This window comes from Vicia villosa, linkage group LG1 (assembly GCF_029867415.1).
Source record: "Vicia villosa cultivar HV-30 ecotype Madison, WI linkage group LG1, Vvil1.0, whole genome shotgun sequence".
Classification (NCBI taxonomy): Eukaryota; Viridiplantae; Streptophyta; class Magnoliopsida; order Fabales; family Fabaceae; genus Vicia; species Vicia villosa.
Genome location: NC_081180.1, coordinates 14215464 through 14232566, shown reverse-complemented (window position 1 = coordinate 14232566; position 17103 = coordinate 14215464). Strand labels below are relative to the sequence as shown.

The window sequence follows — 17103 nt, the reverse complement described above, 5'->3', positions numbered from 1 at the left end:
TTTTAATAGTTTATTGACTGAAATTTCATTTTTTAAAAGTGAATAAATTACATGTTGTTGTTCGAATCTGCGCCTCTGCAATTAAATATTCTTGCACGATTATCAACTGAGTTGACTAACAAAATTATATATAATTTTAGTTAATTAATTTTGTTACAAGTTAGTTAAGATTTGTTAGTCGGTCATGACCACTATATAAAGTGTATCATATATTCATTGTAATATGCATCTTATCATTGTTAGAACAATGTCTATGCCAACAAGAGCGTAACATGAAATTTTGTCATCTCTCATGAAATTTTGTTTTACTGATGACAAGATGTTAAACTCAATGTTAGAACAATGTGTATGCCAATAAGAGCGTAACATGAAAGATAAATGCATAAATTAAATAACATAAGAATTGTTAATTCAGTTCGGTGCAAAGTCACGAAACGGTCTTATCTGAACTCTTCCAGTTCAATATCTTTTTTCTTAATTCTATTTGTGAACTTTGATTCAGACTCCCCCTTAATCTAAGACCACTCTTATTTTCACTCAAACAATTTTCCAAGTGTTTGTAAAATAACAAAATTATTTAAAAGATGAATCACAAATACAACTAAAATATTCTATTACCCTAACTTAGACATATAAACCAAGAATAGAGTATTACAAAACAAAACACGGAGACTTAATAACAAATAAAAGTGTCGAGCTAAACAATGCAAGATTTGAGTCTTCATAAAGGAGAACGCCAACTTAAATAACCACAATTGTCTAACATAAAAGCCCAATAGGATTTTGGCGAGAAAGCAATTGGAATCTAAAAAGCGTACAAAATATCAATTCTCATAATATTGATTCTGAATATTGATTGATCTTGATTGAAACAAATATTGACTAAATATGAATTTGATGATACTAGGAATTCCAATCTTGCTAAAACTGTTTCAGAATAAATCTTTTCCAAACGAGTACATGTTGTCAAATAGGCAGTTGATTGAATATAAAATGAAATAAACCTCAAAAACAAGAGATACACTCCATTAATACTTGTGCACCAAACAAACAACTCGAGACAGAATGTCTCATATTGTGACAGAACATTTGACTCAACGTGTTTCTTTTCACTAATGCGTCATGAACTACTTCGAGAAAGGGTGTCTCACAACTTTACAAAATAAGTTGATTTACATGTTACCGGCAAAATATTATAAATCACATGTTATACCAACATATTTTATTTTTCTCTTTCTTGGGCTCAACATGGTATGAGAGCCATGGTTGAAACCATGAAAAATAGATGATTATACTTATCACCGAAGATAATTTCGAATCATCTCATTTCTTTCCATTATTTTTCTCATTCTACTATAATATTTTTTATCAAATGATATCAATTTTTCTTTTTTATCTATTGGAGTGAGCGCCAAAGAGACACCAGAAAATTTTCAAATAAACTTAAAATAGGTCGAAGACTTCTATGAGTTAAGACGACCTTCGCCACTTCCTTGTCGACTTCAACTTTTTTGTCTACTTCCTCTGTTATATCTGGATATTGATAGTCACTAGTTAGTTAATTATGTTATAAGTTAGTTAAGATTTATTAGTTGGTCATTGATGACACTCGGTCCTTACGTAATATTTATGAGTATTTTCGAAAGAATCAGTGAAATTGTGAGCGAAAGCCAAGCTAAAATGTGGAAGAAGTGAGCAAAATTGTCAAAGGTGAGGAAAGTTGTGACTTATAAAAATAAGAAGAAAAAGAAAGAAAACAACAAAGTTTGCTCTTGGATTTCTCGCAACTGCGATGATAAAGTATCGCGATCGCGATTGTACCTAACAAGGTCACGATGACACAAATTCTTGACACGTTTTGGCATCTTAAATAGAGAATTTTGCTACTTTTGAGATGATTCTAATTTCCATTCGAGAAAGTGACAACAAGAGATATTCAAGCCCGAATTTGGAGAGCTTTGGAGTCATTGAAGACATGTTTCTTCATTGATTTTTCATGTCCTCTGCATATCAACTCATGGTAATTCATTGTTACACTATGAGTAGATAGGTTTCTTTTGATTAAGTCTTAGGAGAAGAAATTAGTTGTACTTTGTTGGATCATATGAATGTTTGATGATATTTGAATGTTTTTACTTTATAATTATTATTCAATTGTTTTTGTTACTAATGCTCTTTGTGTGTTGATGAGCGCACAAAGTGAATTTAGATGAGTAGGATTATTGACGGTAAGTGTCCGATCTGAATTAGAGCAATTGTTCAACTTAGCAATTAACTAGGGACGGGTAATTATAAGTTGTGGCTAGAGAATTAACGCAGGTATATCACCTAGTTTTACTTAGAATTCGCCTAAGGAATTAGAGAGTTATAGTCTAAATTATTGAGTTGTACATCAAGAAATTGAGTACGGTGTTATTGTTATTCTCCGTAATATTATAGAGTATATTCTATTCATGTAAGACACATTCATCAATAAGGGACAATTAGGAGATTTAAATAAGATCTAATCGTCTTCGCATTATCGTATCTTTTCGCAATTCTATTCGCGTAATTAATTTTCTACAAACCAATATGAAAACCCCACGTATTTTAGTTAAATCACACGATTACAATCTTATTTAAATTTGCAATCCCTATAAAAATGAATTTACTTTTATTACTCCTACTGTTTCAGTACACTTGTTAAGAAAATCAATAGTCATGATCACTATATAAAATGTATCATTTATTCCTTCTAATATGTATCTTATCGTTGCATCAATATAAAATAGTTCAATCATCTCTTATTTAATTTCTCTCTTTTTTATTATCAACCATACTTCTCAATCGAAATCGTATTATTTCTATATTAAACTACAAATATCATAATATACTTGTATTTTTATGTTTTTTTAATTATTTTTATAACTTTCACAAATTTCAAAAATACAAAAAATTTAAATTTCAAAATATCATTACTCATGCATAAAACTTTAAAATAACAATTAAAAAATGAAACGAAATGAGTAATTATATTTTTACATAAAAATTATGTTGGTAGAGGAAATATATTAGTTAATTATATGTTGGTAGAACATAGAAATAGTTGATATAACACATTGTTGACACTATTATTTTTTCCTATAAAATCATGAAAGCCCCCAAAACAAAAACCTCTTGTTTTTGACTTATTTCAAACCATAGTTGACATCCACATCCTCCTTTAAAATTCTTTGGCAGCTATATAATACTCTACAACCTACCATGTTGCATGCCCAAGGTAAAATGTTACTCCAACATTCCTTTTAGTACGTTGGACACGTATGTTCCACATATGAATGAATGAATCCAAAAGTGTTATATGTGGACGATTTTTAAAACCATCTTCTTGCGTCACGGATAAGCATCCTATGCATGAAAAAAACAGGGTAGCTAATGTTAGGCTATACATCATAGTCTCTCATTAATAATTGTCACATACGTGATCAACCTCTAAGTAATCAACAAGATATATTGATGAGAAATTTACAATTTAGAGGTTGTAATTTAAAATGATGAGAACAAAGGTCTAACCAACATGGTATCCAATGACCTTTTTTTGTTATATATTTGCTATGATAAGGAAGATGCTTCTATTTGCTTAAGATATTTTAATATTCTTTTGTTTGATTTGTCATGTTGTTAACTCATCACATGCATTTCACACTCGACCTCTCTTTATCTAATATAATAAATAACATTCATTTTGGTGGGTCATGGGACACCTTCTAAGATAATGCTCACATGGTTCAAGCTTGTTTGTCTATTAATAATTTTATTGTTGTATTTTTCAAAAACAAACAAAAAATGTCAATGAAACATAAATAGTAAAATTTTAATTTTGATGCATTATAGTTTAAGTATATGATAAAAATTACAATAAAAAAGTAGTTATAACTATAAAACTAAATATTTTTAATGATATAACGATTAGGATTAAGATTAGGAGTAGGAGTAGGACTGATTAACATTTTAAAAAAAATCTTTATACCAATTATGTATATAAATTAAAATTTCAAAAATATAATAAATAAATAAATAAACTCATTATTTGTTGAATAAGAATGCATAGATATTTAAATTTATCGTAATACAATTTTTAAACTAATGACTATATTTAACTTTGAAATGAATCAAATCCTTAGTTGGTAGTCTTACCACCTACACGAGCTATTTAAATTCACCACACTAGTGTAGGGTCATGATGGAATTTGAATGATCATCTCGTACCTAGAGCAATCACACATAAAAGGGAAATTGAAAGTACAAGTTAACTAATCCAAAATATTATATAGGTTTCAATCAAATTCAAAGCGGTTGAGTATTGCTCCTACGAGATATTATTCTTATGAGTGTGAAAATCTTTATCTTTCACAATTTTGTCATTTGAAATAATATTTCATTGATTATAAATATCGTACATAGACTCTATTTGGTAAATTTATCGGTTGATTGATGATCTAGCTTATAGTTTATGGATGATTGTTGATAGCTTATAGCTTATAGTTGATGGTTGATGGCTGATGCATGTATCAGGGAGGAGAGAAAGGTCATTTTTGGAGGGTTCTAAAAGTATTCGCCCCCTTCTTGCAATTTCAGTTATTTACAATGTGCTTACTTTATTAATCATTATATTTAGATTCATTGAAGGATGAAGAGGTGCTCCGCCTCCTTAGACGGGGAATCTGATCAACTCAAACTGTCGTGGGCCCTTCCAATGCTTTGAGGTTGGTCGATGCTCCTTCCCCCTCACAGCCTACTGGTGTTTTGGATGGTCCATGACAGTCATTGTGTATGTCAGGTCCTTAAGCTCCTGCATAGTTGACGGATCCAGGTTTCTGCACTTTGAAATAACATTGGGCATTCCCCTCGGACAAAGACTGATCCTATTTAGTGAACATGACTAAGCGTACTATTGAGGAGGGATTATCGACTTTCGTACTCTACACTCGACATGCTTCTATAGGTCTGGCCATTGGTGGGGTTGGGCGTTGGGACGTTTTCCTGACTGACCAACATTGCAAGGAGAAACAACAGTTAGAGGAAAGTATTCACAACTTTACATTCCAATGGCCTACATACATGCAAGAAATACATAAGGCTCCTACTTCTCTTACCGGGGTAGGTGAACCTTTTAGTACCCTTAACCTTCCCGGCTCTCTAGTCGACCAATTAACTCTATTGGCGAGGGTGTTGCGAGGAAGGATAAATATCTAGCTTATGCATAGGGTACTTTATCGTATACTTAAGTGTCTCTTTCTGTAGCTCAGAGAGTTCTAGAAGCCCCCTGCCTTGAGAATTTCTCCTTGAGAATGCTTAATTATATGGAAATAACATCAAATGCAAATTTGAAAACATAACCATGTTTTACATATAATTGGATTAGCCACTTTTTGGAGGTCGGATGTTCATGCTCCTAAGATGGCCTCTAGATCGACTGCTCTCTTCCATATGGTAGTTCCCCTCTGCTGCAAGTAGTCTGAAGGAATATTGACTCCTCGTGGGTGGTCAGCTGATGGCCATTATATTCGGTTTGGAATAATATCCAAGCAAGTTTTGAAGAACATGTGTGACATACATTTAATCCAACTAACAACACCTTGTTACAAAAGGGATGCAGTAGCCATAAAAATTCTAAAAGACGGTTATGTTGATACTCTTGATAGCTACAAAAACTTTCTTTATGGAAGGGAAATATTGAAGAAAAGAGAATCTTTTGAACAATTGAAGCACTACGAGGTAATTGAAATGTGCTTTAGAATGTTGTGGGAAAGTCATCTTTGACACCAATTGATAAGAGTTTTTCTTTCATTTTTTAATTTTCATCTATTCAGGATCTTATGAGGGTTTTGGCAGTAGGGTCTTAAACTGTATCTTTTGGTATTCTTCGTGTATTCACCTAGACACAATACTTTAATCCAGATTTGGTTAAAATAAAAATGTGTAGTGTTGCATTAGAATACATGATCTTCCTTTTTAATATTGAAGACCACAATATTTTTTCAATTGCAAGAGTCATTGTTATCCCACTTGCCTAATTTTATTCTTGTTGAAAAGGAGGGATATGCATTTAATGTTGATATTCAGTATAAAATAATTCCTTTGTTTTATTCTTTTTGTCATGTTATATGACAATCATTAGAAAATTGACGTGCACCAAATATTTCTAAGTCGATGAAGGAAAGATGTTTATGAAGACACTTTGTGTTCCAAAAAAAATATATAATCAACAAGTAGAAAAGGTTATATCAGCAAAAGTAAATTAGCTAAAGAAAAAGAATTTATTCTTTATAGAGAAAGACTTACTTGTAGACAAGTTTATGCAAAAAATATTAGGTGGTATTATTGAACCAATTGAACATACTTTAATTCATGAGTTAGGCTAGGATGCTACTCCCATGTAGTAAAATAACAAGAAAAGTGCATCAAAAAACTAAAACTTCTTTAATTTCTCAGTAGCACCTAACAAGCAATGATATTGTGGAGAAACCCCTGGTTTCTCCCACTAGAGATTACCATGTCGAACATGTTGTCATCTTTAAGGACAATATTCTTGAGAATCAATCTATAGTTTTTTAGAATAATATGACACTTAATGAGGTCGTTCAAAAATATATTTACATGATTACACAAGCTTGTATTACTCTATCTGAGGGAAACATGGATATGGAACCTCTTTTTACTCTTTATGTATAAGTTCCAATATAAAAGTTGGGCTCATAACTAGTGACAACTGATCTTCGAGTGATAGGTTGATGACGGTGTTTATCAAAATCTCATGGTGAATTTCAGTATGACTCGTGTATTAATGACCCGGTTCGAGGGTACCTACAAATTATGTGACGCTCAAGTTAGTGACTCTTATAGGTGATGGTACTTTTAGGGTTAGAAGTGTGTACATGAATCTAAGGAATTTGTGAGACTTTTACAGTGAGGTCCTAAGGCTCTCAAGAACCTAGAACCTTCTACTTTTTACAATTGTTAGGGGATCCAACAAGTCGTTATCATCTAATAATTTAAAATGATTTTATTAGTTTTAATCATATGTGTCTCTAGGGTGTGCTTATCTTATACACAAACCTACTTAATAGGACTAGGGTGACCTGATTATCTACTTATTAGCCATTGGTCCAATCATGTCTACCTTAGGGGCATTCTGTCTTCTTGGTTATCTTCCTTTTGGGTCGCCTACCTTATGAGTATCCTTCTTTCTAGGTTGTCTACCTTTTGGACCACCTCTTTTGAGCCACGTGCCTTCTAGGCGGTCTGCCTACTGTTCTACGTGCCTTTTAGGCCATATGCTTCCTAACTTTTCTTCCTTTTAAGTCACCTGACTACCTAACCTGTGCGCATCTTAAGTTGTCTGCTTTCTAGGCTACCTTGTTTCTAGCATGTAGGCTTCTTGGCATGTCGGCCTTTTGGCAAGCCTGCCTTATGGGCCATCTATCTTCTGGTCTTCCTGCCTTCTAGACATCTTGTTAAGCTTTTTATTGTTGAAAAAAAATCAAGTGTGAGTTAAGAACATTGAGAAACAAAAGTGTGGGGAAGTCCCACATTGATTAGAAAACTGGACACATGGATATTTATTGGTGGGAGAATCCACTCACCTATCACCTTAAGGTTTTGGGTGAGTATATGGTATGTCTCTCACAATGTGTGTTGCTCATAGAGAAATTCCCCAATATAAATGCTCCCTCATATTATTGACCCCCGAATTGATATCTTCATTGGTATCATGAGCCTTTGATTCGAGTGAAGGGACTTAATCAATTGTATCAAAACTATTCCGACACGGTCGTTGGTAGAAGTGTCCCGTTGAAGAGTGTCAATGGCGATACAAGTGTATGTGATGAAAGAGTTTTCGCTTGAGGGGGAGCATTGTGGATAAACTCACACTTGAGGGGTAGTGTTAACAAAACTTAAGTGAGTTAAGAACTTTGAGAAATAAAGTGTGGGGAAGTCTCACATTGATTAGAAAAGTGGAGACTTGAGCTTTTATAATTGGGAGAACCCACACACCTATCACCTTCAGGTTTTTGGTGAGTATGTGGTGTGTCTCTCACAAGATGCGTTGCTTATTGAGGTTGTAGGCTTTGATCATGATTTAATTTTTGTGTCTCTGTTTATTATTGACATCATATCATATATGAGAACAAGTAATCAACTAGGACGTAAATGTTCCCTTTCTTGTCCCAAAGAATAGTCATTAGTGATGGGTCATCACGAGGGGAAAACATTTACACTAAGTCAAACATTCACCTAAAGATCAAATGACTTGCCAAAATAAATGAGAGAGACACCACATATTCACCCAAAATCTTAAGGTGATAGGTGTATAGGTCATCTCATTTATAAAGTGCTTAACCTCCACTTTTCTAAACATTGTGGGGCTTAGAACTCACACTTGTTTCTTCATACAACTCACACTTATTTCTTAACAATTAGTTCGAGGTGGACGTGACATCATTTCCAATCGACATCCATGATTAGTCGAGAAAAGTGTACCATGAGGAGGAGTGAACTCTCGCTCAACCAAGCGTAGAAGCATGTAAATGGATCTGACTTGCATTAACCGGGGGTTATGACTCTTTAATTCTACTATAACTATTGTAAAAATATTCCTACTTAAACATTAAAGTCTTACCACAGATATCACCCTCTCTAGAATAGCTACGTAATCCTTCACACTTAATTTTATCAAGCATGAAGATTTCCTTCTTCCTACACTTATTATGTAGTATTGCTGAAAATATCTTAATATATATGGTTTCGTAATTTATATAATTTCTCACCACCCAAGGATAATTTAAATAGAAAATTTCTTCACCCACCTCCTAACCTTCTTGCCCACCCCTAGTGAATTTACCACAATACCCCTTGTTTCAGAAGTTCATTTTCGAAACTGTACTTTTTTTCTTAAAAAAGGTGTTTTCGGAAATGTATCTCCGAAAACGTGTTTTTTTAATATAAAATATTGATTTCGGAGATGCATCTCCGAAATAAAGTTACTTTTCAGAAAATGTGGTGTTTCGGAAGTTCATCTCCGAACGCACCCTCCTTGGAGAATTCGGAAATGAACCTCCGAAAATATGTCTGGACAGAATAAAATGAAAAACAGCAACAATTCGCTTTATTTAATCGGGTGAAGATTACAACGATAATATTACATAAAATTAAAGTTACATATTGTTGAACACGGGTAGGTGGGGATGAGAGAGTGGTGGGGAGAAAAAAAGGCTTCCAAATTTCAAAAGGTTTTTTTTATTCTTTTAATAAAAATACGTACTACTGTAAGTAACAAATGACGGAGGAGGTGTAACCGGGGCCGGAACATATGACGGAGGAGGTGGATGTCCGGAGGAAGAAGAACCGGAGGTACGTCCACCGCGAGACAAAGGAGCCAATCAATGTAAGCTATAGTTTATCATTATCATCAGGGGACGTCATTACAAAAAATTGGGAAAAAATCTTATTATTTTTAATCTTGAATTTTTAGAAATGACGTCCCGAGATGATAATGATAAACTATAGCTTACATTGATTGGCTCCTTTGTCTCGCGGTGGACGTACCTCCGGTTCTTCTTCCTCCGAACATCCACCTCCTCCGTCATATGTTCCGACCCCGGTTACCACTTCCAAAAACTAACATGATAAATCCAATACAAAAACATTGTGCGATACAATCCGAAATCAGAACAAAACAAAACAAAACACGTCAAACAAAACAAAAACATGTTATTCTGCCCGACGAGCGTTACAAAATACACATCAAACAAAATAAAAACACGTTATTCTTCCCGACGAGTGAACTCCTCCGAATGAAGATAATTATACCAATCCTCATCCCACTCAGTATCAGAACCATCAGCGTTGATCACGCCTGAAGGCTGAGCCTGCACGTCCGAGCCATGGACCCCCAGAGGACGAGAAGCAGAACCAGTCAAAAGCTTCTTCTTCTCCTTCACCTCCTTCACCTCTTTCACCTCCTTCTTTGAAGAACCCTTTCTTCCCTTAGCGCCCTCTTTAGAAGACGCAGTCCTGCGTGCTGGTTGGTTGCCTGACATGTTCCTGTAAACAATTGAAAACGATTAATATGCATAGACAAAATAAAAAATAAAAAAATTTGAACTTCTGATACGTTTCGTAATATATATATATATATATATATATATATATATATATATATATATGGTTTCGTAATTTATATAATTTCTCACCCAAGGAGATTTTAAATTAATATGAAATATTTTTGCTAACTATTAATGGCTTAACAAGAATATTTATGTTTCAGTACATTCATTAACCTTTGGTGAATAACAAGTTTAACAACCTATAGGTTAACTATTGAAGTCATTTTCATTTACTTCTACTGCATCATTGTCAAAAGTTGCAACTACTTACCTGGAAGGTAGATAAGTAAAAACAAATGACTTGATAAGTAACATCGAACTCTAGTATATATTAATGTCGCAATGCTTAAAGACCTGACCAGTTAGATACAAGTTCGTTGACATATAATGTTATTTTGTAACTTTGTTGTGTGCAGTAGCATTTATTCCTTATGTATTTTCATTCTGACAGTCCTATCTACCGTAAAAACCCATATATGACCGTGCACAGTACTCTGTAACAATGTTAGGTCATAGAAATATTAGGTCTGTTGCAGATTCTTTAAGACCATCAACAAATATTGCTCAAGCTGTGATAGATATGTGTTCAATAACCCTAGATCTAGAAAGCATTAAAAGACAATAAGATAAAATCAACTTTTCTTCTTGACATAATATGGCAGCATACAATGTTTAAAAAGTAGTAGGGTTTGTTCTACTACATGGGCCATGGGCTGAAATAGATAATAACATAAAATAACAACTTGATTAAAAATACTAAATGGACCTCCCTCCCTAGTTCATACGAAGTCCTTTAGCCAAACAGCCTTCTTTTTAATTCTATTGGGCCGCTTCTTATCATTACTCCCGGGCCCAACAAGAACCTTGCCCTCAAGGTTCATTGGAAAAGACTCTGATGGATCCAGAATGGTATTTGGGCCGTGAGAAATTGGAAACCCACCCATTCCTCCTTGCAAGTGGGATTTTGGTGGAGAATAGCTGTCCTCGTGGGGAGACAGACCCACGTGCTTGTGGGATTTGCTAGCCGTTGGGAGATAAGGAAGAATCTGATTCCTGGCCTCTGATTGGTTGGAATATTGAAACTTATCACCTTGGGCAGTGAAACCAGCTGTTCTCTGTGAAGCGTGCAAGTCTTTCCCAATTAAAGTACCATTAATTGTCTTTTGGTTATTTGAAGACGTTATCACCGAGGCTTTCTCCATATCACCAAGTAGAGTACTTTGTGAATCCAACAACTCTCTCTCTCGGTAAACATTTCTCAGATCCCCTTTCTTTCTTTGCCTTTCTACCTTGTTCACTTGTTTCACTTTCGGTACCCTTTCCTCTTCACCATTCAAAACAAAATCTCCTCTTGTTTGAAGCACCTTCTCTCTTCTTCTTTGTACTTCAACTCGACCTTTCCGATTCGGATCTCCTTGCGGTGTTAGATCCTGTGGCTGACTGGTGGCACTGTGCAAACCCGTATCCGCTCCTCTTGCATGTGTTGTTCCCGACGAAAACGAACATGGTAAAGTCTCGTTATTCTTAGTATTTGCCTTCTGTGATGTCTGTGTGTTAGAATCTGATTGTTTGTGTTTGTGACAGACTTCATCCGAGTTCATTTCGAAATCGACGATGTCCGGTAAAGGAAGTGGCTGGAAATCCTTCAATGGCAATGTTCCATGGTATGCTTTCAACAGAGATACATGAACAATGGGATGGATGCGGGATGAAGAAGGTAGATCCAAGAGGTAGTTAACTGTTCCTGTCCGTTTGATGATGCGAAAAGGGCCAAAGTATCTTTGCGCAAGTTTTTGAGATTCTCGACGGTGCACCGTGTGCTGACGATATGGTTGTAACTTCCAAAGGACCCAGTCTCCTTCCACAAAGGTAACATGCCTTCGTTTCATATTCGCTTGCTTTTCCATTGCGATTCTGCTTTTGTGCAAGTGTATTTTTAAGTCGTTCAAAATCTGTTGTTGTTGTTGCAGAGAATCTTCATGAGCTACATCTGAAACCGAGTTGCTGACATAGTCTAAGATACTTGGAGGATCACGGCCATAGAGAGCTTTGAAAGGTGCCATCTGGATTGCTGAGTGAAAAGATGTGTTATACCAATATTCCGCTAAATGGAGAAATTTATGCCAAGTACGCGGATGATCCCCAGCAAAACAGCGTAAGTAAGTTTCTACTGATCGATTTACTACTTCTGTCTGGCCGTCGGTTTCAGGATGATAAGATGTACTGTATTGCAGGCTCGTCCCCTGATTCTTAAAGAACTCCTTCCAAAACTTGCTCAGAAACAATGGATCCCGGTCAGAAACTATAGTTTTAGGTGCTCCGTGAAGACGAAAGATCTCTACTGTGAACCGGTTTGCCAAGTCTTTTGCGGAAAAGTGGTTAGGCAGAGGAATGAAGTGCACAAATTTCGACAATCGATCACAAATTACCCAGATAGTCGTATGACCGCAAGAACTTGGTAAGTGTGTAATAAAATCCATTGTTATTTCTTCCCAAACTTGTTTCGGAATTGGCAATGGCTGCAGCAAGCCTTTTTTTTTCTGTGTATCATATTTATTGTGCTGGCATATGGAACATTGTTTAATCATGTTTTTAACTTCGAGGTACACCCCTGGCCAACAAAAAGAAGCTCGCAATCTTGCTAAAGTGGCCTTGACGCCGGAATGGCCAGCTGTTGGTGTCTGGTGATACTCAAGTAGTACCTGTTGTCGCAACTCAGCAATATCAGGTATGAATAGTCTTTGTTTGTAATACAGTAGGCCATGGCACACACTGTAATTGTTGTTTGGAGACTTCTGAGTTGCTAACTGTAATAAGTTTTGACCAACTGTATCATTTTTGTAAAAATGTTTCAAGGTGTGCAGCAAGTCTGGAAGAGGAGATGAGAGAGCTAATAAGATTGCTGGTTCTGGTTCAAACTTTCTGCTTAAAGCATCCGCAACAAGATTCGATTTTCCAGGTTTGTATGAAATATCAAAATCAAATCCTTGTAGCTTAGCTGTCCACCTTTCCTGTTCTGGTGTTTGAATGCGTTGTAGTAGCAGACTTCTTAAGCTCTTTTGATCCGTATATATATGAAATCGTTGACCAATGAGATACTGACGCCATTTTTTTACAGATTCTGTGATGGCGAACATTTCCCGAACATACACCGAAGAAGCTTGCATACGAGGACACATCTTCTTGCTGAAAAAAGCAATGGGGTGACCTTCTTGGGACAGAACAGCACCGATGGCTACACCAGAGGCATCCGTTTCAATTGAAAATTCTTTTGTAAAATCTGGTAAAGCCAGGACCGGCATGTCGGTCATTTTCTGTTTCAGTTCTGTAAAGGCCTTGGCAGCCTCTGTACTCCAGTTGAAATTAGTGGAACGCAATAAATCGGTGAGGGGAGCGGCGAGAGTGGCGTAGCCTTTAACAAATCTGCGATAAAAACCGGTAAGGCCTAAAAAACCTCGGAGCGTCGAGAGTGAACGTGGTGTTGGCCAATCCAAAATGGCCTTCACTTTTTCAGTATCAGGTGCGACTCCTCCTTTTGAAATAATGTGTCCTAAATATTCAATCTGTCTTGCTGCAAAAACACACTTAGGTAGCTTCACAAAAAATGCCTGCTTTTGTAACAACTCTAAAATAACCTGCAAATGTGTTAGATGCTCCTCAAAATTAGCATTGTAAATTAAAATATCATCAAAGAAAACAAGAACAAATTTTCGTAGGAAAGGACGAAGTAAGTCGTTCATAGCTGCTTGAAAAGTAGATGGCCCATTTGTGAGGCCGAAAGGCATTACAAGGAATTCGTAATGCCCATCGAAAGTTCGAAAAGCTGTTTTATACGTGTCTTTTGATGCTAATCTGATCTGATGGTATCCTGAACACAAGTCTATCTTGGAAAAAATGGTAGCGGAACTGAGTTCGTCTAATAGTTCATCAATAGTGGGTATGGGAAATCTGTCCTTTACTGTTACTGCATTCAATGCTCTATAATCAACACAAAATCTCCACGTTCCGTCTTTCTTTTTGACTAATAAGACCGGTGATGAAAAAGGGCTAGTGCTAGGTATGATTGTGCCTTCTTGAAGCATCTCTTGTATCATTTTTGTCATGGTTTCTTTTTTTGAATGAGGGTAGCGGTAGGGTTTCACATTGATGGGTGGTGTATTGGGCAGAAGGTTTATATGGTGGTCATGCGGTCTTGGTGGGGGAAGGCCTTTTGGCTGTTGAAAAATTGATTGAAATTTGGTCAAAAGTCTTGTAAGGGGGGTGGGTAATAAGGTTTGGTTAGGTGGGGCAGAAGCTGGTAGTTTAGTTGTGGGGGAAGTGTTCTGAATAGGTTCCATTATTAATAAGTGAAAAGAGGCAATGGCATCAGTGTGGATGAGTTGGCGTAATTGGTGGAAAGAGGTATTTATGGGGGTTGAGTTGGGATCACCGGTGAGAGTTAGGGGGGTGTTTTGATGTTGAAAAGTGAGAGAGGGAATTGAAAAATCTGCTTGAATGGGTCCCAGTGTTCTAAGCCAAGCCATTCCTAGAACAATATCAGCACCTTCAATTGGTAGTAAATAAAAAGGCAAGGTGAAAGGTTTATTTTGAAGCAGGATTTGAACATTGTTGCAAATTCCCTCACATTGAAGGTGGGATCCATTGCCAACCATGACAGAAAATTGGTTGATTGGGGTGGTGGGGAGGTTGAGGTGCTGAGCAATTCGGGGCTGCATAATGTTGTGAGTACTACCTGTGTCTACCAAAACCATAACGGTTAACCCATGGATTTTTCCTTTGAATTTTAATGTTTGTGGGTGGTAATGGCCTGTTAGAGCTTGAGGGGATAACTGGAAGTAAGTATCACTAAAGTCTGCCTCCATAGGAGGTTCTTCCAAATTTAAATTTTCTGGTTCAACACTCACTCCCTCCTCATCAGCCAAGAGTATGAAAAATCTGTTTGTGGAACATCTATGTCCCGTGATGAATTTCTCATCACAATTGAAACAAAGGCCTTGGGCTCGTCTCTCTTGTAGTTGGGCTTGGGTAAGCTTGCGGATGGGAAATTTAGGTTGTTGTGGGTTGGGGCTTTTTTGAGTAGTAAGATTGGGCTGAGCCGAAGAAGGGTGTGGTTTGAAATTCTGGGTGGTTGGGGGTGTGGGAATTGGTTTTTGGAAAGTGGAAAAAGGTTTAGTGAACTTTTGTTTGGACTCTTTGAGTTTAGACTCAATTAATTTGGCAAGCCCAATTGCTTGGGAAATAGATGTAGGCTTATGGATAGCTAATTCATTTTGAATATCCATATGTAGGCCAGAGATGAAACAATTTAGAATAGCTACAGCAGGTAGCCCCACCACTTGGTTTCCAAGTTGCTCGAATTTTGTTTGATACTCCATAACAGAACCAGTTTGCTTTAATTTAAATAATTCAGCTTGATGATTTTCAAAAGTAGAAGGACCAAAACGTAATTCTAAAGCTCTTGTGAAAGATACCCAATCAGTTAACAAACGATTTTGGTGCATCCACTTAAACCAACCTAAAGCATCACCCTTCATATAAAATGAAATAAGAGATAAACGATTTTCTGGTGGAAGATTATAAAAACTAAAGAACTGATCCGCTTGAAATAACCATTCCAATGGATTAGACCCATCAAATAAAGGCAATTCAAGTTTTGGTGAACGCAAAGGGGGTAATGGGGGTATGTGGGCTAGCTGATGGTATGGGTCTGGTTGTGTGATTGGGACAAATGCAGATTGGGGTGTGTATGGGGGGTATGGAATAAAATGTGGGGGTGGGGGTACAGCGTGAAAATTTGGGGGTATAGATATAGTGGGCTGAGTGGGGGAAAAAGTGTGGGTTACGGGTGGTCTGAAAGCAGAATGGGTCGGGGTAGCAGTGTGGGTAATGGGTGAGTGGGTGGGTGTGATCACATGGGTTAAAGTAGGTGACCCAAAAGATAAGGAAGAGGGTTGTATACCTGATGTGCTGCCACCAGAATGTGCAGAATGGGTAGGTATAGCAGCTTGTTGTTCTTTTTGTATGGAAATTTTCTGCAGAGCTGCCATAAGAGCTTGGTATTTTGACTCTTCCTCAACTTTGTCATTCTCTAACCTTGTATGCAGCTGACCCACTTGTTTGGAGATCTCTTCATGAACTTGAGCAAATCTTACATCCATTTGCTCTTGTGTCTCAGCCATAGCATTGTTTAAGTGTAATGAGGACATTTGTAAAGCTTCTTCTAAAATCTCTTTAGAAGAGGGGTTTGGGGGTTTTGGGGGAGCCATGAGAGGGCTTGAGAAAGGTAAAGGAAAGCACCAATGATAGATATGTGTTCAATAACCCTAGATCTAGAAAGCATTAAAAGACAATAAGATAAAATCAACTTTTCTTCTTGACATAATATGGCAGCATACAATGTTTAAAAAGTAGTAGGGTTTGTTCTACTACATGGGCCATGGGCTGAAATAGATAATAACATAAAATAACAACTTGATTAAAAATACTAAATGGACCTCCCTCCCTAGTTCATACGAAGTCCTTTAGCCAAACAGCCTTCTTTTTAATTCTATTGGGCCGCTTCTTATCAAGCTGTAAATAAGTTAAAGATCAATTTCTTAAAATGGAGTAATTCGGGTGTTTGGATATACATATTTTAATTAAGTACTTTTTATTTTATTTTATAGAGAGCTGTTATTCTCATAATAACATCACATTAATTTATATAAAAAATATGTTTTAAAAATATTATTTTGTCCCGTTAAAATATATTCATTAGGTGTAGAGCAAACACTAAACTAAATAAAAAATATTACTTAAAATATTATTTTTAATTTTTAATATATTTTAGGTTTAATTGCAATTTTGGTCCTCCAATTATTCATTTTTTTGGGTTTTGGTCTCCCTATTTTAAAATCTGAAATTTTAGTCCCTTTGTTTTAGTTTTTTGAGGATTTTGCTCCCCCTACAAATTCGA

At 36.1% G+C, this 17103-nt stretch overlaps 1 protein-coding gene across 1 annotated transcript; it reads right to left on the bottom strand.

Annotated features, from left to right (window-relative positions):
* Positions 1-10927: 10927 nt before the first annotated feature.
* On the bottom strand, positions 10928-16414 carry LOC131650223 (uncharacterized). The gene has a single exon (XM_058919959.1). It carries the CDS (start codon positions 16412-16414, stop codon positions 10928-10930), a length of 5487 nt encoding a protein of 1828 aa, XP_058775942.1.
* Between the last annotated feature and the right edge of the window lie 689 nt (positions 16415-17103).